Source organism: Trichosurus vulpecula, chromosome 1 (assembly GCF_011100635.1).
Source record: "Trichosurus vulpecula isolate mTriVul1 chromosome 1, mTriVul1.pri, whole genome shotgun sequence".
Classification (NCBI taxonomy): Eukaryota; Metazoa; Chordata; class Mammalia; order Diprotodontia; family Phalangeridae; genus Trichosurus; species Trichosurus vulpecula.
In genome coordinates, this window is record NC_050573.1 from 417,415,879 (window position 1) to 417,441,258 (window position 25,380).

Here is a 25,380-nt window from a genome sequence, read left to right on the forward strand (position 1 = left end):
AAAAACTCTATTTTCCCTCTGAGAGTCCTCCCATTATACACAAAGTACAAGGGCCAATCCAGGAAGGAACGGGATTTAGACCTAAGGTTCCCAAAGGAAACAAGGCAATTAACAATGCTTTAAAATAAAAAAAAATAAAACATTATCAGCTCTTACTTGAAGAGATCCAGATTGTATGGCTACTGACCTGCTGGCAAACCACTTATTCTCTGGACCCCAGCTTACTCTCTTTGCAAATGGAGACCAATACTACCCAGTCTATCACATACAGCAGTCACCATGAAAATAAAAGGAGGTAAATATTTTACAGATATTAAATATTAATATTAAGCAACAAAATTGCTAACCAGCAAATAACACTTCACCTCCAATAAAGTGCATGGGGCAAAAGCAGAAAAGTCTGTAACTCCGATTTGACCCTAGGCCACATAGGATGGAAGCAAAGAGGTATACTCTAATTGTACAAATTTCCATCTTCTTACTACCTTCAAGGTACCCTCACACACCCAGTTATTCTAGTTTCTTTTCCTCCTCCCTCAGGGTTTCTTGTCTCAAGATATAATAAGCAAAGGTGACTATGAGACCTTTCATCCTGATAACTACCAAATAAAGAGTCTAAATCTTTCCGGAGGGGGTATTACTGTGAAGGCAGCAAGGATGGCCCATGAAAATGTGGCTAATTAAAGTATACTTAGATAATTATAGATGAAAGGCCATGAAATTACCATAGATGAGTTTTTAGGATTTTCTGGAGGCCAGTAAAATAGACTAGAAAACATTAAAGAGGGGTAACAATTTAAATAAAAAATGGCAGAACTGTATAGGAAATAGACTTGATGAAGAATAGAGATAGGTGTAAATAAAGACAGTTGAAGTTTAATATGACACATGGAATATCTAAGATGAAAAACAGATCTCCTAGGTGAGGTTTCTGAGCTAAGACCCCAACTAATTTTGCCTTGAAAATAACCTGAAGGTTAAAAAAAATTGCATAGACAAAAATGTTATAACAGTCTAATTATCACCAAGTTTTAAAAGGAACAAGATCAAACTGAAAAAATAAATTTAAAAATCAATGACTGTATAAATTTTATCTTGTTACAAATCTCTATACATGTAGAAGTATTCTACATGGTGTGGCTTCATTAAAAATTCTAGGTAAATCAAATCACTTTAAGTGGACCAGCAAGATCTACATTTAAAAATTCAAGTGAGTCTCTAAAATTTCCGTAATAAATTTCTAAAACAAATGGTGCATCTTAAAAGAATATAATCACTCTTTACTTTAGCTGAAATACTCATATTTATTCATTCATCAAATATTATTGAACTACAGTGCATGAAACACAGTGATCTATGCTAGACTGAATCTCCTCAAGGAATGTAGAGGCTGCTGGTAGTGGGAATTAGTGGATGAAACTGCTGAAATGAAGGTGGTAAAACAAATTAGGTGATTGAGGAGGAATTCTGAACAGGTAAATAGGGAAACAAAGCAATTTGGTAGCAGAAAAAAGGTAGAGATGCAGGCAGAGGCAACTGTTAGATGGGGCCCAGTGGTGAGCAGAAGGTCCTGCAAAATGGGTGGATAAGTGAGTCAGAATAATTTGGAACAGGCAAAGTCTTATAAAGGTAGGTGGTCAGTGTCAGGCAGGTAGGGCAGGAGGCAACAGAGACGGAGCCACATAGGCACTGTACACAAAAAGGTTTGGAATACCTAGAATGGCATAAGAATACAGCAAGATGCCTGTTTTGAAGGACAAGGTGCAGTATAGCATATACCAATCTAGGGCAATTAGTTATGAAAAATGGAGACTGAAGATGGGAGGCTTGGTCACAATAGATTACACAAAAGCCCAATTGCTAGAGCTGAAATAAGTCAGAATGTAACCAAAAATGAAGGCAGTGCCGACCTACATGTGCTGTTCTATTAATCCTTGGCTCAGCTCCACCAAGGGATTCATTAGTTTCAAAGTAAAGTGCCCTTATCAAAAGAAAGGCAGTGAAAGGAAGTAAATTTTACAATAACAATCATTATATATTAGGTAAAATGAAGCCATAACATTTTTAAAACTTTACATGAAGATGTCAATATAAGATGAAAACTCCTAAAGTCATGTTGGAATTCGAGGGCAGGCAACATAAGCAAAATTCCTCCATGGCTAACTCTTGAGTACTCAAAAGCTCTAGCAGATTCTAACCAGTCAGCAGTCTGCTCTCTGGGGAAAGCATAAGAGATGGAGGGACATCAACAACAGACTGACTAATCAGTGATGAATTCTTTGCATATGGCATAAAATAAATAAAAATACACACTAGCCCCTTCCAATGACCCTCTCCCAATTCTATGGATGGCGCCACAGTTATGGAAAACGGAACAAAGGGTGCTAAAAATCACAGTTTTAGACTAGCTATAAACAATCATCTGCTGGTAATCCAAATATTATCCTCATATTCTATTAACCAATAAAAAAGTAAAAGAAGTAAGCTACAGCTAAATGGAAAGATGGCTCACAAGCTCACCTTGAAGAAGCAAATGAAAAACTAGGCTTTATTTTACATTCAGGGGCAACGTGAAATATTTCACAGAGAAAATGTGATCTCATGTAGTGATAGAAAGACTACCATGAAAGTAATTGCAGCTGTACGCTAAGAGCTATTACAAAGCAAGAGGCAGAGAAATTTTATAAAGACCTTCCAAATTAAAAGAAAATACATTTTAATACTCAATGATGACAGAACAAAAGTGGACCTAGGGAGGATGAGGAAAATGTTAGAAAATACAGTTCAGAAGTGGGGGAAAAATGAATCAAAGTCTTACAGATCCTACAGAAGTCTCATTGCACATTATAAGTATATACTAAACATCTAAATACATACACATATACCTCATAAACACTTTTTTGAAGAAAATAAATAGTGTGGAGGTGGTGTTGTTTGTACTTAGTTTTCAAAGAGGACCAATGGTATCATGGAGTGATGCCCTGACTTGTGCTTGAATTGGATTTGTGAGGCAGAGTTGCACAAAGTCATCAGCCTCACTCCCTCTTCCAGAGTCACCAAAGTCCAATGGCAGGACAAAAGTCAAGACGACAGGCAATGGCCTGAGATGCAGCGGATGGTCTTGGCATCTGACCAAGTTCTGAGCACTCCACAGCACCAGCTTCAGCCGCCTTCCTGGCCACTGGAACAAATTATTCTCATCTGCTCATGCCGCTGAGGGAAGTCTTCAGTTGCTTGGGGTAGACATCCCCCTAAACTCACTGTTGGTAACCCTCAACCTGACTTAGGCTGTATGCCGAGATGGTTTTACCAGGGTATAGCAGCTGCACATGCTACAGCTTCCTGTAGCCACAGGTGAAAGTTGGGAGACAGATGAACAACCAAAGGTGGATGAGCAGCCCTTTGGGCTCAGCAAGCCCTCATACCAGACGTGCTAGTAGTATGGAGATAATGGACATGGCAAACACCAAACATCACACAGGCTCACGCGCGCTCACATGCACACACACACACTTAAAGAGAGGAAGGATTGATTAACAATGCATTAATTATTTCAAAATCAGCTATGAAGGTATACAGTAAAGCAAGCTACTTGGGATCAAAATTGATACTAAATTAATAGGATAAAAATGAGAATATATGGAGTGCAAATAAAATAACTTTAACCTGATCTAGAAAAGTGTTGATTCAGAAAAACAAAGAAAGGAAAGTGGTTGAAAGACATTATATTAACTATCATCATTTCCCAAATATAACTAATGAAAATCAATCCCCTAAACAAGAAAACTGAAAAATCTCAGAAACAGCCTCAGCCTGCAAATAACACTTGATCTCCTTGCCAAAAAGAGGGGTATGACAGCTCAGGCCACACTAGCTTAGATACCAATTTATAGAATCTTACAGAAGGAGGAGAAAGGAAGATTAGAAATCATATTAGCTCATAAAACAGGAATAAACTGAAAGAACAAAGAAATTTACAAAAAGCTTAGTAAGAAGAGACCCAATGTAGTAAGATCATCCAAAAGCTGGAAGGAGGAAAACAGGCTGATGGAGGGGGCAGGTGGAGTAAGAAATCAATAAATATTTCTACAATTCTTTTCATCAATAATAGAGGAGGTTCAATATTGGGATTCCAACATCATAGTACCTCATGTACTATGCTGCAAAGTAAACATCACTAAAGAAATCCAAGCTGGAAAAGGGAGGTGAACGAGACTCACCACACAGAGAGAAAATGACATAATTTTAAGGGCACTAAGAGATCAAATCTTGAGATATCAGAAAAAGGGAAGAATACCAAAGGCTTGGGGGAAATCATGGATTTTACCCCCCTCTCAAAAGAAAGGGGGGTAGACCAGGAAAATATCAAAAATGACTGAGGCATGTGTCTGCTCTCTACCTGGACAAGCTGATTATGAGAACAATGCACACAAATCTAAAGGGCATCCTTGGTGAAGATCTGAGAAAAAGAGGAGAAGGTTTTTGCAAATGGTAATCTAAGACTATATTTTTATCATCAAAATGATTAAAAGTACAACATTCTTTGAAAGATGTAATTTTTCTTAACAATGCTGTTATTATTATAGATGGGAGTATAAACTTGGGGAACATATGGGCATCCCAGAAGGCTTCATCTTTGGCCTACTTTTCAAATATCTCTTAACTCTCTACCTTGGCTATTTCATCCTTTCCTATGGCTTCAATCAGCAACTCTATGATTTCCAAGTCTACATTTCCAGCCCCGCCCTGTCCCCTAAATTCTGTTCTCATATTTTACACTACCTCTTCAAGATCTCAAGCACTGAATGTATGTTGTACTATAATCTCAAATTTTCATGTCCCAAACAAAATTTATCCTAATTCTTAACAAACCTGCCCTTCCTTCTACCTTGTCCATTTCTGTTGATAGTGCAACAAGTCTTCTAGTCACCCAGGTCCAAAACTGGGACGTCATTGTTGACTCTTTCCTCTTCTTCCCCCCATGTGTAATCAGTTGCCAAGTCCCATCAATTCTGTCTCCAAAATGTCTCTAAACTGTCCCTTTATTTTCCTAGTGCTACCACTCTAGTTCATATCTGCATTTCCTCTGGTCTACTGCATAATCATTATATTTCTCTTCATAATTCATCCTTCAGGACACTTCCAAAGTAATTCACCCAATATCCAGGTCTGTTCACATCCTTTTCCCAGATCAAAAAGCTTCAGTGACTCTCTGTTGCCTACCGAATAAAATAAACTTCTTAGCTTGGCATGGAAGGCCCTTCACAATCTGTCCTCAACTTACCTTTTCAGCTTTATTTCACGTCAGGTTAAGACTCATGCAGTGCTTTACCCAAAAGCTTCTTTTTGGCTGGCACTTTTCTGCCTCTACATCCAGAACTTGGAAAGGACATCCCTGACATTTCTACCTGATGGCATCTTCTCCTTCCAAGTCCAGCTCAGGTGCCTCTTGCTCCATGAGGCCAACACTAATCACACAAAGTTCACGTGAACCCTCTCTCAGCAACTCTGTCCAGTCAATCTAAACTTTCCGTAGACTCAGTTGTATGTTTTACCCCTTATTTGACTGCAAGTTCCTTTAGAACAAAGACTGTGTTATTGTTTTCAACTTTCAATGGCTAGTGTATAGCATATAGTAGGTACTTAATACATGCTTACTAAGTAATATACCACTTTCTATTTATATAATACTTTATACTTAACAGAAGTGTTTAATTCACATTACAAAATATGCATATAAACTTCCTGATGGCATGAATGGTCTCATTTTGGCCTTTTGTATGCCCCAGCCTTTTTAGATGCTCCTCCCAGAATAAGTTCATCACTTCTACACTCACCACTACGCTGCTAACTAAAGCCTTGACTGATACTACCTCCCCTCGGCCTTCTCCCCCTGCTGACTGGAGGGCTGGAGCGTGGAGCACCAAACTCCTTCGACATTTATAGAGGGCAGAAACTGGACTCTCAGATCACTCCACTTTGCATCTACTACTCTGCCTGGCTTTGACTACATAGAAGAAGATAGCCCCTGGTGTCCCCTCCTCCCCCTACCCTTTCCTGCCTTCTTTTGTATGTTACCTTCCCCTTTAGATTGTAAGCTCTTAGAGGCAGGGGCTTTCTTTCTTTTTATTAATTGTATCCCCAATATATAGCACAGTGCATGGCACATGGTAGGCACTTAATAAATGTTTGTTGGGTTAGAATGGATTTTATATCCTTGGTATCTAGTACTTCAGCTGGCTAGTAGGTATTTAATAAATAAATGATTTTTTCATCTAATTCTTATAAATACATTCTATGATAAGTAAAACAATCATTCTTTTCAATAAATTGACAGAAAGGAATTAAGATACTTTCTCAAGGTCACATGGCTAAAGAGTAGTAGTACTGGGATTAGAACCCAAGTCATGGTCCCCTGACTCCCAATCAATATTAAAGTCACACTGAAAATTGGCATGCTACTTTGGCAATGTCTGGAACAAACAGAAATACCTATGGATCCCCTGGGGAGGGAGAGGAAGTCAAACCATAAGAGTCAAGTATCCCTTTTCTAGGAGCCAGTATGGTAAAGGTAGAAGTCACAGAATTAAATTAGTAACCACAGATCTAGAAAGGGATAAAATATCAGAATCGTGGATGATCCGCATTATTAACCCTTTCATAAGTCCATGAAGTCAAGATTACAACCATAAAGGTAAGAGAAATTACTTCCATTTATGCATGTTTATGTATGTGTGTGCATACGTATGGAAGTGTATAGGTGCATATATATATATATATATGTGTGTGTGTGTGTGTGTGTACATACATTTGTGTGTATGTATGCAAGAAAATACACATACGTATATATATATGACATATATGCACACATATACACATCTATATGTATAGAGACAGAGACACAGACAGAGTCAAGGATAAAAACAGAGACAGGGAGAGATAGAGAAGGCCAGCAGGAAGGAAAGAATAAGCCTACTATATGCCAGGCACTCCACTAAGCACTTTACAAATATCTCATTTCATCCTCGCAACAACCCTGGGAGGTAATTATCCCCATTTTACAGCTGAAGAAACTGAGGCAGATAGGGGCTGAATGACTTGCCCAGGGTCACACTGATAGTATCTGAGGCACCTAACTTTCAATCCAGCATTCCTTCCATTGTACCACTTCACTGCCTCCACAACAGAAGAGATCTGTAATTCCACTAATGGAGGGAACTCTCAATAAGGAAATGTTCTCCTCTTACGCAAATTGGCATCTACTTCTGCAATTAATTTATAATTTTAGAGAGCTGCCTTAGTCACAGAGTTTAAGTGACTTCTCCGGGTCATAAAGCCAGAATATATCAGAGTGAAAACTTGAACCAAGGTCCTCCTGAATCTAAGGCCAGTTTTCTATCTGCTCTGCCATGGTTACTTCTACAATTACTATATATGGAGACATCATTCTTCAAGGGTTTGGCCTAATAAAAGCTGTACCATAACCCAAAAAATGATAAAAAAGGACAGAGTCAAAAAGCTCTAGGGTATTTATCCAAGAGAAAACAAAAATTAAGGTCAGGACTACATTAGTCAGTAACTTACTTCTGGGCCCCTGTATTCATTTATTTGGCTCCGTTGTCAGTTTGGCTGTGTTTTCCCTTAGCAAGTGTAAAAAATGCTTGAATAACACCACCCTGGGATCATGTTCAACCAATTCAGATAGTTGGAGCCTTTTAACTAATGTCCAAGTGACTTGGATGAATCCCAATATCATTTCCCCTAGTATAGACCTGGTCTGAAGAGAAAAGTACACAACTCAGGGAGCCAGGAATTAACTGGTTGTCCCCTTTCCAAGATGACATGGTTCTCATTCTAGATAAGAAACAAGGTTATAACAAGTAGTTTGGGTTATATGTTATATGGTTTGTTGGAGCCACATTCTAATTTTTAAATATCTCTCTAGAGAAGTTTTACACATTTTCCTTTCAGCCTCATTCCCTTTAGAAATAAATGGTGGTTAGTCATTAAAATTATCATTTCACAGAAGAGGAAAATAAAGACTAGCAAGAGGTCAAAAGACCCATCCAATATCACAAAGTAGCAGAATATCTCAATTCAGGACTCTGCTCATTGAATAACCCTGTACTTCCACTACAGCAACGCAAGGAATGCACGGAGCACACGCTGGTATGTAACTGGGTGATAATGCAGTTTATAGCATGGTTACGAGGTATTCGGGGATAAAGCCTTTGTTTGTTGTTCTTACTTTGTACCCTTCTCCACGTCAACATTCCCTTGCCAAACACATGGTTCCCTGTATGATATACCACTGTTCTCCAGACACCCATGTCTGGGGAAACCCTAATGCAGATTCTGTATGGGAAAATTGATTCCTTCTTTTTCCTTGAAGAAATATCCCAAACTCCACCTGTCCCATAAGCCAATCTGACTACACTACCTATCTGACTCTGTCTCTCTCTATGGTTGTTACATAACATACTTCAAAGATTTACAGGTTCATATTATCTCCAATCATCCTCACCTCGAGCAAGTGTTTCATGTTATAGGATGGTGCTTGTCAAATCATAGCTACTAGGGTGGTCAGACAGATCTGTACCCAGGTTTTTTCCCCCTTGAAAGACTACACAAATGTCTTAACAGACTGACTACAGTAGGTGAAAATCTATAGTTACAATATCCTATCCAAATGATGGGGTCAGAACACAGGGGCTAGGCTTTTAGAATGAGACACTAAAGGGCTATACAAAAGACAGCTAACTAATGAAACCTAGAGCAGAAAGCAGTGCCCCCTGGTATGCCTGCAAAGACCCACCCTGTGTAATTTCTGGAGAAATTAAGAAATGCAAACAACCTGGACAGATTAACAGCACCAGGAGGTAACTAGCATGGTACAAACAAGCACCACCTTTCACTACAAGGAAGCGTATTCCTTGAGCCAAACAAAGAAACAGTACACAGTCAACATCTGTTTCATATAACAGTTTGGCTGCTGAAAGAAGGAACCTTTAAAAATGGCTTAGCTGACAATCCTCAAAAATAATTCAATCACTAGTGCAAGGCTATCTTCCATGTGCTAAGGGCAAATGGACATGACTTGCATTTTTTTTCCTTAACAACAAAAGGAAAGATTTTTCACCTTCTTTAAAGAAAGATAAAATAAAGAAAAAGAAAAATCATAATGGAGCCCTTTCCTTCTGACCAATAGGTACCAGCAATGAATGGTGAGGCTTTAAAGACAAACACCTTTCAGTCTCAGTTTCTCTCTGTCTCTACACCCCACCCCCACCCCCAGACAACACTTCCACAGAATAAATTGAGAAGGAAAAACATTTCTAACATACCACAACAGAATATTAACGTGTGAAAAATGGGTACCTAATAAAACCAACTTATATTCTAATTTCAAGTTAAAGGGGAGGGAAAATGTAATGTCTGTATTCATGTCAGTCAGATGATAAATTATGAAACAAAATTATCATCTCTCTAATTGAACTGTTCACATCTTAATTCATTATTACAAACGTGTTCCCAACCAGGCAAAAGAAAATCTATTTAGGAAAAGACACAAATAAGAATAGCCAGCATTATCTCTGAATGCTAACTGCTCACCACTAGAACAATGCCATAATGTGTGCCACTGCTTTCAACCCAGCTGTATACCAATTGCTTTATTTGCCTCTATAATGTGGTTAAAATGTTAACGCCAAAAAAGAAGAAAGCAATTAAAAGGCAAGTGTGAGAGAGGAGGGTTTTTTTTCAGGTGAAACCTGAAAACAGATGGAGAGGTGATAAGATGGAAAGAGACAGGAACATTTATTATTCACATGTATCAAGTACTAGAATTATTCTCGGTAGTAGTTGGTTCAAAACAAAAGAATTCAACAAGGCTCCTGCCCAGTAGACTTGCCATGTAGACAGTGATGATGCAATTAAGGGCAAAGATGAAAATAGACATGGGGGAGAAATGTGTAACCACAGGGAAGAAAAACTAGTCAACAGTCATTTTCATCATTGGTTCCTCTGGGGTTCTTTGAGGAAAGCTTCATAAAAAGGAGTCTTACAGGGAAAACTGAAGGAAGAGAAATTCCTTGACTCACGATAGTAGGAGAAGTACCAAGACAGGTGGAAAAAAGAGTGGTGAAATGAGACAAATGAATGAAAGCAGGAGGAACTTGGGTTAGAACCAATAAGAACTGACTAACACGGCAAAAGCAGACCCCAGAAGGAGCTACTATAAACACTATGAGATCTCAACAAATAACACCTACTTTCATTCCACTTGGATAGATTTTCGAAGTCGGTATCAGGAAGTATAGGGTTGTGCCAGAAGCACGTTCTAGACTAAATGTAAATAACATATTAGCCAGAAGAAAAAAAAAAAGCTGGATTGAAAGACAAAGAGAAGAAGAATTTTAGAGTAAGAATAGCAGAGAATATAAAACGTGGTGCCCAAAATTTGAGTTCAAAAGCAGAGGAAGGTGTGGTTGCAACAACAATAGTATGGTATACATAAAATAGATCTTAACAAGGGGAGATCATGATTAAGAAGTGATATTTACAGATATGTACGATAATAAATGATATACATCCCCAGAGGGAGAATACTATATGTTCACATGTACACATACATGTATTTACACTGAAGGCATTTTAATGTTACCATCATTTCTAGTGCCTTGTTGGAATATAATGTATCCAGCCAATTGAAATCTTTAAAGAATCTTTGTCTAAAAGCAAAGAAGGGAAAACAGAGTTTACATTTGCAGTTTATTTAAAATCTGCTACTACATAAAAGCAGAAAATACCCACGAACTCAGCCTGAAGAAAGGTAAAAGTAAACTAAGCAGACCCACCAAAAACTACATTTTAAAATAATTGCTGGAGCTAGGACAAGATCTAGATTGATACTAAGAGGAGGCTTATTCAAAAAGACATCCAGCAAAGTTAATTACCTCAAAGTTTCCATGAATATGATAATAGATTCCATACTTAAAACCATGTAATTGTCACATAATTAGATAAGAAAAGGGCCTTATAAAGATCATCAAAATAAGATAGTATATAGGACACCTCAAGAATGTTTCTTTGCTATAAGAAAATTAAGATTTCCTAAACTGATTAGAGCATTACTTGACAGGTTACTTACATTGGATAAGGCTCTGGTTTGTATTTAAAAGGCTTTTTTAAAGTTCTAAAACAGAGAAAATAGTAGAAGAGAGGAAGAAGTGGTTTTTGTACAGCCCATCCAGGAAATGTACTTATTCACCAAAAGTATCAATGGCAAAGATTTATGATTATAGATGGCTTGGTGGTGCAGTGGATAGAGCACTGGACCTGGAATCGGGAAGATCTGAGTGCAGATCTAGACTCAGTTACTTACTAGCTATGTGACATTGAAAAGGTCACATAAACTGTTTGCCTCAATAGACTCACCTATAAAGTGGGAATGAAAACAGCATTTACCTACCAAGGTTCTTGTGACAATACGATGAGATGATAAATGTAAAGCACTTTGCAAAACTTAAAGCAACTATAGAAATGCTATATAGAAAGGAATGATGATGTTAGGTGGTGATGATCAGAATCAATGTCATCCAGGAGGTTTTAATGCAAAAAAACTCTATATCATAAACAAGAAAAACTCCCCAAAAGGATTCTTTGTAGTATATAAAGCACAAAGTCCCTTTATAAAGGCTTTCATAATAATATAACAATTCATTTAATAATTCCCATTCACAAACAAATGTAATTAAAACAGGAAACATAAGCATAATGGGGATTTATTCCACAATTAGTTTGCTTGGTAGAGAACTAAACATTAGCCATAACATTTAGCAGTTTTCTTGAACAAGTTTCAGAACATTAATAAAGCAAACACTTAAGAAATACATTTTTGAAAAGAAAGTCAAAGATCAAGTGCTGAAATGGCAAGTTATTCTTACTCTAATTCTATATAATAAATTCACATAGATAAATCAGAATAAAATTTTTAATAATATATAGAAATGATTTTAAAAGGTTTACCTCCAAGTTCTTTTACATTCAAGATGGCACTCTGGAATGGAACTGCTTTTATGCTAAAACCTAAAATTAGGGGAGGAAATAGAAAATATTAGTAATTTCATTCATAAAAAATACATTCGGTATGAGATTCTTTAATGAGGAATGATTATTTGTATATTGCTATTCATAAATTAACTTGAAATATACATTTATATGCAAATTTCACATTACCAAAAATTACCTAAAACCTCATTCTGTTCATCTTTCAAATATAAATGTATATTATAGCAAAAATAGGACAGCCTTTCAAAAGACCTATGCTTTGTCCAAATTTGCTATTTAAATATACAGTACCTCTATACCGATTCTAATAATCAAATATCAGACTCAAACCAATTGAAGTCTGATCCTCAAAAAATATCTAAGTTTGCTTGTAACCCACTAACGTATGTATACATACATACATGTAGACATACATACATATGCATAGGATCAGATAATCATTGATTAAGAGACAGTAGGTACCTTAGAGGTCAACAACAGGCAAGTCAAACAATCAAGTTAACCAAAGAGCAACAAATGAAATAAAACTATGCCCTTAAAACCAACCTTTTTATCCTAGAATACAGATGAAGAATGCATCATTATCATACTGTTCATCACACATTAATTATTAAAGATGTTATACCCACATTAAAAAAACAAATTGACTATTCTTTTGTTTTGACTATTTAAAGACTTGTGATCTGCTATCAGTGGTTGCACTCCTTTACTCTGCTTCCTCTCAGGACTGATCTATATAGTTTTATATGATATTTTACATTTATTTGATGATTGATAGTTTTTCTCTAGTTACCTTGTATTTATTTATTTTGCAAACTTAACTAAATTTTAACATCTCAATAACAGCAATTATTTACTTCTTTTATGCTCTGGCACATGGTAAGAGTCCCTTAAAATGCTTGTTGAAAGAAAAATATCTAGAAGACATTCCTTTTTGGGGTGCCTAGAGAAATAATAATGTACAAGTTGAAAATGACAAAGCAGTTGTGTTTGGGGATATGAAAATATGAGTAACGTAGCTTTGCTAATAATATCTGAAATACATACTTTTGCTATCTGTTATTGAAAGCTGAAATTGTAACAACCTTATGGCTAATGATGTGAGTAGTAACTTAAGTTTTAGAGAGAAAGATAAGAGAAATGATAAGTGATGATATGGCTGATGTGCTAGCATGCCTGCAACTACAGGCAAGCATCTCCAGGTGTGGGAAGTCATAGAAAGCAAGTGCCAATCACAGTATCTCTGCTGGCACAGAAATCAGCCTGGAGGAAATCTAAAAACCCAAATGTACCTACCTACCACACTAGGGGGTTAGATGGATTAACAAAATCATGATTGTGAAATAATGAAAACCAACAGTGCCATGCAAATCTTTAGCATTCTACTTATTATGGAGGGCAGGAAAACCATAGATTTTCCTTAGAATTAAAACAAGCCTTAACTCTGAACACAGAAAGAACTATGGAGCACATCGAATATGCAGACTGTGATTCCAGCTCATGCCAACCAACTCTAAATGTTTTTTTTTTCTTTTCCTAAGATGATAAAAATATACAGGCCTGTTCAGAGGGGAACAGCCATTTCCTTTCACATTTTGTCAGAGAGAACCTCTTTTACCTGAAGCCCTATCATTATTTGTAGATCCATGAGAAATATTGTATCATTATTATCAGAGTTCAAAATCCTTAAAACCTTGTGCATATTACTTAAAAACTATAATATGGAATAATGGAAGTTGGAAGGAAGTTGAGAAGGGAAGAAGGAAGTTGGGAAGGAAGGAAGAAGTTGGGAAGTTGGGAAGGAAGGAAGGAAAGAAGGAAGGAAGGTAGATAAGGAGAGAGGGAAGGTAGATAAGGAGGGAGGGAAGGTACATAAGGAGGGAGGGAAGGAGAGGAGGGAAAGAGGAAGGCAGAGGAAGAGAGGGAGGGAGGGAAAAGAAAAGAGGTAGGGACAGTATTTCTTTCCAAAAGGTAGGGATGGAAATAAGTATTTGTTGTATACCTACTATGTGCCAGGCAATGTGCTAAACACTTTTACAAATATTATATGATTTAATTATCACAACCACCATGGCAGGTAAAGTGTTATTACTATCTCCATTTAACAGTTGAGGAGAACAAGGGAGACAGAAGTGCCTTATCTAGGATCACACTGATAGTGTCTGGTGTTGAATTTGAACTCAATTCTTCCTAACTCCATGCCCAGCACTTAATCCACTGCACCACCCAACTGCCTCTGATAATGATGTCAAAACTTCTCGCTGTAAGGTCCCTAATTCAGTAATTTACAGGACATGTAAACTTTTCCATACCATACATGTAAAAGGTTTTCTCCTCAAACAGAAAATCTACAGCAAGATCTCTAATACGAATTTGTGCCCATTCTCTTCATTTGTAATATATATAGTCCATGTGTGTCTATTGACATTTTTGAAAACTTACCATATATGGTAAGCAGACAATATACAAATGTTCCTAGCCACTATTTCATTGCGTATTCATTCCAAATGCATCAATCAATAAACAAGCTGAAAGCTAGACGTCCTCTCCAAATACTTTATGCCACAAAGAAGGGCACCCATTTGTACTTCAATAATAAAGACTTAGCCAAAAAGAAAAGAAGATAACATTAAATAAGGAAAAAAGTACAAGCCCAGTGGCAGACTGTGCTTATTGTCTGAGTAGAAGTATAGCTAAATATGGAGTGGTTCTTCACCAAAAATTTGTCTACTAAATGATTAATCTGGGGATCCTTGGCAACTCAAGAAGTTGACAAAAATGCAAAATGGGCCCCTCCCCACTTCCTCCATGATATCAGCACAATGGCAGAAAAGGGGACTGAAAATGGTAAGAATTATATAGTTCTTAGATCCATATAGGTGATCTAAGAATCCATATGCTCCCCTGGAATTTTCCCAATATAAAAAGAAAGTAAGGATCTCAGCATGTTAGGTAGATATTCTGTGGATAACTTATTGAGGGAACATTGATAAAAGTGACATAGGACAGGCAGAATTCCACTGTTAAATTTGTATTACTGGAGAAAATCTCCCATCTATACAATCATGGGTCCAATTGAACACTGGAGCTTCATGGAAGATGACCTATGTTAAAATCAAATAAAAGGACTCTCTAATGATGGTGAGGTTCTTCAAGTATCCTTTTCCCAAAAAATACTTTACTAATTTCATGAGTCCAAGAACAACAAACAAAACTTCAGAGTTAGACGAGGCCCCAGAGATCACTGAGCCCATCCAATAATTGAGTGAGAATGATTGAGAATCTCCTCTACCAGGGGTGAGGAACCTGCAGCCTTAAGGACACACGTGTGACCTTCTAGGTCCTTGGGTGTGGCCTTTTGACTGAGTCTAAGTTTTACAGAACAAATCCTCTTAATCAGGGGATTTGTTCTGGGAAGTTTGGGTTCAGTCAAAGTGCAGCACTTGAGGACCTAGAGAGCCACATGTGGTCTCAAGGCCACAGGTTCCTCACCCCTGTGTCTCTACAACATACCAACACATAGTACCTCAGCCTTTGTTAGAAGATCTCCAGGGAAAGGGAAGTATTAACTCCTCGGACAGCACATTCCATTTCAGGATAGTTCTAAATTGTAAGGAATTTATCCTTATGTCAACTCTAAATTCAAGCCTCTTTGAAATTTCAACACACTGCCCATAGTTTTGCCCTGTAAGTCCAAGCAGAACAAATGCAATCCTTCTTCCCTCGTCTTACAGCCCTCTAAAGAGGCTCATAGGACCTTCAATTTAGAGCTTAAAGGGACTTTAGGATCATCTATTCAACCATATCATTGCAGATGAATCTGAGGCTCAAAGAGGTACTTCCTGGGACAGTTAATGTGTGGTGAAACTAGGTTCTGAATTGAGATCTTCCAAGTATAAACCCAATACTCTTTCCTATCCACTCCCCCAAATACTTAAAAGATTACTCACCAAATCCACTATATCTAGCCAGCTACAGACTATGTTTCAAACCACATCCCCCAGACCCAGGACACTAGTCTACCCAGCACAGGAATCTTGCCACTGCCTCCATTTCTCCCCACTAGAAGCAAAGGAATTTCCAGCTGGTTTATAAAGTATATCCCTGTCTGACCCCAACCCTGGAGCAGTTAACTAGGGGCTCTACCCTGGGGCTGCTTTGGACAGACTAGCAGGTAGGTAAGCAAAAACTCACCTAAACTATTATAACTAGCCCGTTAAAGTCCACATTCACATCTTAGCAAGCACTTGTGCAAAAGGTCTATGCTGGGTAGACCCAACTACCTAGTCATCTGCCCTGCAACCACCCACTTGCCTACACTATCTTCACCCCACCCACAATTTCTACCTCTACTAGTTTCAGAATAGATAATGGTAATACTTTTGGAAAGCCTGTGGCAATCTACTCTCCTGGGGCTCCATTCACAAGCCCGGTGACTATCCAAATCAAAACACCCTTCCCTATTCTTAAGTTCCTTTACCCTATTGCAATGGGAGCTCCTGAAAGACAGAAAATGCCTCACTTTTTATATGCATCCGCAGAAAGTAGCACAATACCTGATACAGAGTAGGTGCTTGATAAATGCTTGTCCATTCATTCATATATTCAGCCAACTATGTCCTAAGTTTTCATTTCGAGATCCATTCTCAATTCCTTTAACTGATCTTTATAAGGAATGATCTCAACAGGACCCTTCACTATCCTCACTGCCCTCCTTTGAACACTCCCTGGTTTGTCAATGTCTTCCCTAAAATGTGGCAGACAAAATTCTACACAATACTCCAGATGTTTTCTGGTTTGTTTGTTTGTTTGTTTTTTGAGGGGGAAGGCAAGGTAATTGGGGTTAAGCAACTTGCCCAAGGTCACACAGCTAGTAAGTGTCAAGTATCTGAGGCCTGATTTTGAACTCAGGTCCTCCAGACTCCAGGGCCAGTGCTCTATTCACTGTGCCACCTAGCTGCCCCTCCAGATGTATTCTAACCAACACAGCAGATAATAACACTGTTACCTCTATAGCACCAGACATGAAGCTTATCAAGGAAGCCTAAGATGGAATTAGCTTTTTTGTCTGCCATATCATACACTCGCCTCATAAAGAGATTTCAGTCCACAATCCCCCAGATCTTAGATTATTTTAGCCATGCTTCCACCATCTTCTAGTTGGTTTCCTATTTTGTTTAGTTTCATTATTTAAAGACTAGCTCTCCCTATCTTGTGGAGGTTGGAAATGCAGGAGTTATTCAGGAGCATCATCACTCTGCTCATTGTCATGGAAGCTTTGACCTGGGCTGGTTTGCCCATACCTGGACAAATTGATACCTGCCTCTCCCAGGGCTCACTATATTGATGTCCCTCTTAGTGTGGACACCTGATCTGCTTAGTGCACTGTAGCTCAGATCACCAGAACTCAAGAGACCTTCCAGCCTCCAAAACCGCCAAGATTAAAGCTATATACCACCACACCCAGACATCTTGTACTTACCTGAATTTTTTTTTTAATACAAGCATAAGACTTTACGTGGGGGGAAGGGGAGAACCTCTATTGAATTTTGCTTTATTTGATTTAGCCCATTATGTTACACTGTTAAGACTTGTTAGATCCCATTATGAAGCATTATCATCATCATCGTAACTGATGATGATATAATTTCTATACGGTTTGCAAAGCACTTGACATATAAGATCTCATGCACTCCTCAGAATAATAAAGTGAGGGAGGGGTATTATTGTCTGCCTTTTACAGCTGAGGAAGCAAAGGCTGGGAGAGGCTGATTGACTTGTCCAGCAGTCAGTAAATACCTTAAGAAGGATGGAAACTCCAGTCTTCTAAGTCCAATGTTCTATTCACCATGTTGTCTGGTGACAAAAATGCTTAGTATCATATTCACAACAGTAATGATAACTGACCTTTATGTAGCACTTTAAAATTCACAAAGTGCTCTACATATAGTATTTTATATCTCCCAACAACCCTGTGATGAGGTACTATAGATATTCTGATGTCCATTTTTCGGATAGAAAAGCTGGTCCGGAAACATTAAATGATTTGACCATTGTTATCCATCAAGTGTCAGAGATAGGATTTGAACCCAGGGCTTCCTGATTCCACATCCAGCACTAGAGCTACTAGGCCATGCTACTTCCTTAGCATTAGCTATCATTCCAAATGTTTGGTCATCTATGGATTTGATAATATACCACCTATGCCCTTACACAAGGTACTGAAAAAATGTTAAAGGTCAGAGTCAATTGAAAACAGATCCATAGGGGATTCTTACCAGAGACTCCTCTGCAAAGTGACATTGAACCTTGAATGATTATTCTTTGGTTCAAGCCATTTAAACAGTAGAAAATCCACTTAACTATACCACTGTCTATTTGACATCTCTCTGTCTGGTCCACAAGAACAGTAAGGGAGATATTGCCAGATGCTCCAGTAAAATCTAAATAAACTATATATCAATAACATTTGCCTAGCCTATGACTCTATTAATCCTATCCAAAAAGGAAATAAGGTTAGACTGACATGACCTGTTCCTAGAACTGATAGCTCTTTTTGACTAATGTCTCCCTTTCTAGATGTTCACTAATTATTCTTTTAATAATACAGTCAAGAATTTTTCCAGTAATAAGTCAAACTTAAATGTAAAATTTACAAATTCTTCCTTCTTCCCTTTTTCCAAAATTGGAATTTCCTAATCTCTATAATCTTTCAAAAATCAGACAGTAGCCCTCAAATCATATAAATCATCCTAATAACACCTGATATTGAGAGTATTTTAATGTTTGCAAAGTACTTTACATATCCTTTTATTTGATCCCTACAACATCCCCATGAAGTAGGTAATAAACTTATTATCACCCCTATTTCACAAATGGGGACACTGAGGCTCAGGGAGGTTACATGACTTTCCTTTGATCACAGAGTTAGCAAGGGTCAGAGAGGAAATTCGAGCCCAGTTCTCTCTTAATCTTAAATCCAAAATTCTTTCCACTGTACCATGAGCCTACTTCCTTAAAGGAATCCACAGCAATGGAAAAGAAATTGGCCTCAGCATTCACAATAGAAGAAAGGAATCCATATATCTGTGGTTGTGTACAATGTTCTCCTGGCTCTGGCTCCGCTCACTCAGCATTATGTCGTGTAGGTTTTTCCACGTTGTTATGAAGTCCGTTATCATCCCCATTTCTTATGGCACAATAGTATTCCATTACCTTCATATATCACAGCTTGTTCAGCCATTCCCCAATTGATGGGCATCCCTTTGATTTCCAATTCTTGGCTACCACAAAGAGAGCCGCTATAAATAATTTTGTACATATGGGTCCTTTTCCCGCTTGTGTGATTTCTTTGGGATACAACCCTAGAAGTGGTATTGCTGGGTCAAAGGGTATGAACATTCCTGTGGCCCTTTGGGCGTAGTTCCAAATTACTCTCCAAAATGGCTGGATCATCTCACAACTCCACCAGCAATGTAACAGTGTTCCAATTTTCCCACATCCTCTCCAGCATTTATCATTTTCCTGTTTTGTTATTTTAGCCAATCTGACAGGAGAGATGTGGTATCTAAGAGTTGTTTTGATTTGCATTTCTCTAATCAGTAGTGATTTAGAGCATTTTTTCATATGCCTATAGATACCTTTAATTTCTTCCTCTGAAAACTGCCTGTTCATATCCTTTGACCATTTCTCAATTGGGGAATGGCTTGTATTCCTATATATTTGGCTCAGTTCCCTGTATATTTTAGAAATGAGGCCTTTATTAGAGCTACTAGTTGTAAAGATTTTCTCCCAACTTTCTGCTTCCCTCCTAATTTTTGTTGCATTGGCTTTTTTTGTACAAAAACATTTCAATTTAACATAATCAAAATTATCCATTTTGCATTTTGTAATGCTCTCTATCTCGTGTTGGGTCATGAATTCTTTGCTTTTCCATAAATCTGATAAGAAAACTATTCCTTATCACAATAATCACATATTACTGAGACTCTAACATGCAGCTGAGTGCCCCTTGCCAAGCATTTATCTTCCCCTTTTGCAAGGCTCCTGCTCTTACAGCTCCCAGCACTCATATCCAGATCAGCTCAAAGGCCATTACCCTATAATACTGTGACCACATGCCTACCAAGACAGGAACAGATCTGTCATTTTTCACACAGTTCCTATGGAATTATTTTCCCCTTTTTGAGGTCAATTTATTAGATGTTGTGTTTTCATGGATCTAGTTCATCAAGCAATCATAAATCTACAAGCATTTATAAAATGGACAGCACAGTGAGTGGTTAAGTGGCACGGTGGATTGAGTGTCCAACCTGGAGTTAGAAAGACCTGAGGCAAAATCTGGTCTCAGACACTAACTGTGTGACCCTGGGCAAGACACTTACCTTCCATTTGCCTCAGTTTCTTCATTTAAAAAATAGGGATGATAACAATACCTACCTCGCAGAAGGGATGTGAGGATCAAAAGATATTCGCAGAGCACTTTGCAAACATTAAAGTATTGTGTGAACACTAGATATTATTAGTACTGTTACTATTATTTATAGAGTGCCTACTCTGTGCTAGGTACTAGAAATACAAACATAAACCATCCCTACTCTCAAGAAACTAACATTTTATTGGAGGAACTAATATGTAGATATAAATATATATGGATTACAAAATAGATACAAGGTCAAGCCAGAGTTAACACTGTTGGTGATACTCTTATTACTATTACTGCTTATTGCACATGGAAACTACAAGTTCAAAGCCACATTTTGGAAGAGTCCTTCCCTAAGCAAAAGGAACTTTTGCATGAAATCTAGTTTACTGTAATACTTTTTATTTGCAGCTTAAGAGAGAATTATTTTCTTTGGAGAATATTTGCTTGTAGTCTCAAAAACTGGCTTGCTAAAAATACATCAGGTTCTTTTCTTCCTTTTTTCCTAATTTCTGCAAAAGGTTGTATCTCCATTCCCCACCCCAATACACACACACACACACACACACACACACACACACACACACACACAGAGAGTAAGATAACAGTAGCTTTCATCAAAGTTTTTCTCAAGCCATTCATTAGTATCCAAAATGACCAGGCTGTTTATCCCAAGATAGCCCCCACCTCCCAATATTACTGAGCAAACATCAGGTAAATATGAGAACTTAACAGGTACATATGAAAACACCTTTACCCACTATGATTAGGTTACAGAAAGTACTGAAAATGTGACCAAGTAGAATTGCCTCAATAACCAATCATAAGTGTAGAAAAGATTGTTCATGAGCCAAGCTCATGTGCCTTGACCATTTGGCATTGGGAACTATTCACAACCACAGATGTGTGCCACCTGACCAATGAGAACTCTAAAATCTTCAAGAACGAGCAACCTTCTGTGAAGTGCTTTCTCACAATATAAGCAAAAGCAGTCCTGCTTAAAATCATATTCCTGCCAAAGATCCTTCCTATGATGCTCACAAAGAAACAGGTACTCACATCAATATGGAGGAGGTAAAAAAATTACAGGACCAGGGGAATATGGCACCCCCTTCATCTGTGAGGGGTACCTCTCAGTCTTTGTACTTGACATCCAGTAAATATCTGGTTGGTTACAATTCATCTCTATAATATCTCAAATAATTCAACAGAACTCCCCAGAAAATGAGTTGTGCACTGAGTTTTGTTTTCACATTCAATTACAACACAAGTTAGAGACAATTAAAGCTAAATTTTGAGGAATGGGCAAGAGAGACTGAGCACCTCTCCAACTCTGGGAATTGACCCAACAAAATTAAGACAGTTGGATGGATTCTCCATAGAAAATTCATAGGAAAATATGGATCAAGATGAGAAGACAAAGAGGGGTTCTTATCTGTGTTTAGGGAGGGAGTATCCCTCCACATGGAGTGAGTAGATGAAATAATAGATCCACTAGTGTATCAAAATAAAGAAACAAACGACAAACCATCAGAGGTTCAGGTGCGTATTGGATGGTCAGTGAAATGCCACTGTCTGCCTAAAATCTCTGATGGTAAAGAGACAAGCATGGCATCCATTCCTATTTACTCCACTAATGCAAAAATAAAAAAAAAAAAGAACACGGTAGTCAAAGCCAACTCTCCCTGTTATGGCCAACTCTGCCTCTTACATCTGCCTGAGCACCAACAGGTTGACTAGGAAAACCCAAACAAACTCAGAGAAACCATTAAATAATTTTACCTGGTAAAGCCAACTTTCCTACAAACTGCTGTATACTATGAGACTATTCGTTTGTCTAGGACTTCCTCTATCCCCCATCCAGGAAATAAGGAAGTATCAGTTCAGTTACCCTCTTAAGTAACATACTAACAAATTCATTTCATACAACCGTTTCTACAAAAAGCAAGAATCTGGAAGCCTGATCTGTGCTGGTATGTGAGAATCTGGTTTCTCTTCTGTTGCCATTCTAAAGAGTATCTTAGCTTCCTGCTGTTTAGAAGGCAACATGATATTGGGGTAGGGGCAGGGAGGGGGATGAAATGAAAGAATGAGAGCGATGGAATATTTCAAAGAATACTAAATTGGGAGCCAATTAATTAATAGCTGGCATTTATATAATGCTTTAAGGTTGGCAAAATGCTTTATATATGTTATCTCACTAGACTTTTGCAATAATCCTGTGGGATAGGTATAATTATGATCTCCATTTTAGAGATGAGGAAAAAGAGGCTGAGAGAGGTTATGTGACTGACCCAGAGTCACACAGCTAGAAGGAGCCTGAGGTAGAATTTGAACTCAGATCTTGCATACTTAAAGTCCAACATTTGATCCACTGAGCCACCTAGCTGCCTATGTTATAATTATTTAGATAAAATTATTACAGTAACTCAAGATGCTAATTCAAAGAGCCCCTCGAACTTCTGTTTTCCTTGTAGGAAAGAGGAAACCCTGGAATAGTAGTATCTTACAATATATACTAGTTTATGCATACTTCACAGTTAGAAGGGTTCTCTGAGTCTACTTATCCTTTCCCTACTTACTAGATATTTGGGAATTCAGACAAGAAAGAGAAAATAGGCCACAAAAGGCAAAACTAGACTTACTTCACGTTTATTTGTTTTGTTGTTATTGTTGCTGTCAAACCTGGTTTCAAATCCCACCTCTGATACTTTCTGTGTGACCATGGACAAGTCACTTAAACTTTTTGTGCCTCACTTCCCTTATCTGTAAAACGAGAATAATACCTGCATTACCTATTGCACAGGGTTGTTGTGGGGATCAAATGAGCATATAAAGTGCTTTGCAACAGTAAATCACTTTATAAATATCAGTTACTGTGTATCTTTACGTTCTCATATTTTTCAAAGGAATTCAGATACACATGGTCCCAGAACAGGTTGCCATATTTTTCCAGCATATTTAATGTTCTACAGACTATTATACAGAGATGAATAAAATACCCTTCTTTTAACTAAAAGTACTAGAAAGTAAGCTTACTTTCTAATGGTCATTTTTGTTATTGTTCTTATTTTTTTCATTTTTATATTCAATCAAGTTCAGATAGAAACTGTCCTGAGAAAAATCAATACTGTATTATTCTTTTACGTTTTGTTAAGTAGATTATAGTTCATGATTAAGCCATTTGACCGACACTTTGTTATTTATATATTTTTGCCTGAATTTACATGGATGTTTTTCACATATGGCCCTTTGATTCCGTTCCTGGGTCAATCTTGTGTCCATTTTCTAGGTTCCTTCCAATTGCAGTTATACTGTTACCAACCACTATTATTTTTCAGTGCAGTGATGTCCGCTTGTTGCCACAGTATTTCAGCATGTTTTTCACCATTTTGTCATGTGTTCTAATGATATCTATCAATCCTCTCCTTCCTTTTTGATAAGGAAGGGTTAATCTTCTATAGTTGCCTTAGAGCAGTAGGCCCTAGGGTTCATTAACATTGTACCAGCTTTTTTAGGAAACTTTCCAAATCTGTTACAGTTGATTTTACAATTCTAAAGCTGAACAATGACAGATTTTGTATAAATGTCAATTACTTTAATCGTGGGATTCACATTTAGCTTTGATTTCAGGCTATCAACAAATCTTTAAGGTATTCAACTATAGCCTTCTTGAAATATTTATGCTAGATTTATCTTTCCAAGAGAATATCAAGGTGTCTGTAGATATCATTTTAATCCATTAGTTCACTGTGATCTCTAACTTCTAAAGCTCAGACTTCAGTCTCTGTCTTTCCTTTCCATACACTAATGATTTTACAGTGATTGATTCCAAAAATTACATTCTGATGTAATCATGGAAAGATTTCATGAGATGAGGGAAATATTTAAAGTATTTTTCAGTGAAGTTATATAGTTTGTTGCAATCCATGAACATCACTTAATAAGATGTTTTGGATTGATTCTCTCACTAATGTGGAAGCCAAGTTTATGTCTACTTGGAAGAGATGATAATATATTTAATGTTAGGTGGAACCAAAATAGGCTTAGATGATCACTGTGAAAAATGTCATTTTTTATATTAATTGATCTTGATATTACTGTTTGATCAATTGATATGTTTAAACAGAGAAAAATTTTCCATGTAAATGGTTTGTCAAGTACTCTAGCATTCTCACTGTACTTGGGTCTATTCTATTTTCAACAGATGAATAAGCCATGGGTGCAGAACTGAGTTAAAGGCTTTGCAATGATGAACATAATTTATATAAATGGTATAGCAATTTGGGGCAGGTTATTCAATAATAACCAAATTAATGATGCATTGTTCTTTCCACCAGCGGGACTTTTTGGAAGATTATTTTGTTTTTATGTGTTTAAAGGTATTTTTTTAAAACTTGATACAAACTATGGGTGACAAAGTACATTAATATTTAATTAGTCTATATTTGGATACAACACCAATCTTTTGGTAACAGATACATGATGCCATCTAAAAAATGTGGGCTCAGGCTTCTATCTTAGTGCAAGCAGATAACGGGTCTTGCTAATAATGTGTTCCCTATTATGAAACATTTGAGACAACAGTCATGGCCTTCAACCAGTCCAGGCCGTTTAAGCTCTGCAGAGAAACTAGATTTTAAGTTACCCCCTTTGACGTAATCATTCTATCATTCATAATTGTAAAAGTATGCAAGTTATCTGCTTCTTGTTTAATCTCTCTTATGTTTTCATTATATTGGACTTTCTTGCAACCATGTATGTAATAAAAATTCTTCCATATTCTTTTTCAAGAGTTTTACTCGGCTCAGATTCCTTTATTTCTCAAGACTCTAAAGTTTTTGACTGAAGTTGAATTTATTTTGTTCTTTGCCTGTAATTGTTCATTG

At 37.4% G+C, this 25,380-nt stretch overlaps 1 protein-coding gene across 2 annotated transcripts in view; it reads right to left on the reverse strand.

The window, feature by feature from the left end:
* Positions 1–25,380, reverse strand: part of ARL15 (ADP ribosylation factor like GTPase 15) — a 523,367-nt gene that overhangs the window by 310,855 nt on the left and 187,132 nt on the right. For both annotated transcript variants that reach the window (XM_036760629.1, XM_036760625.1), the window contains one exon: positions 12,028–12,087. In XM_036760629.1, coding sequence (XP_036616524.1) covers positions 12,028–12,087 — 60 coding nt within the window. The remainder of the gene's footprint in view (positions 1–12,027; positions 12,088–25,380) is intronic.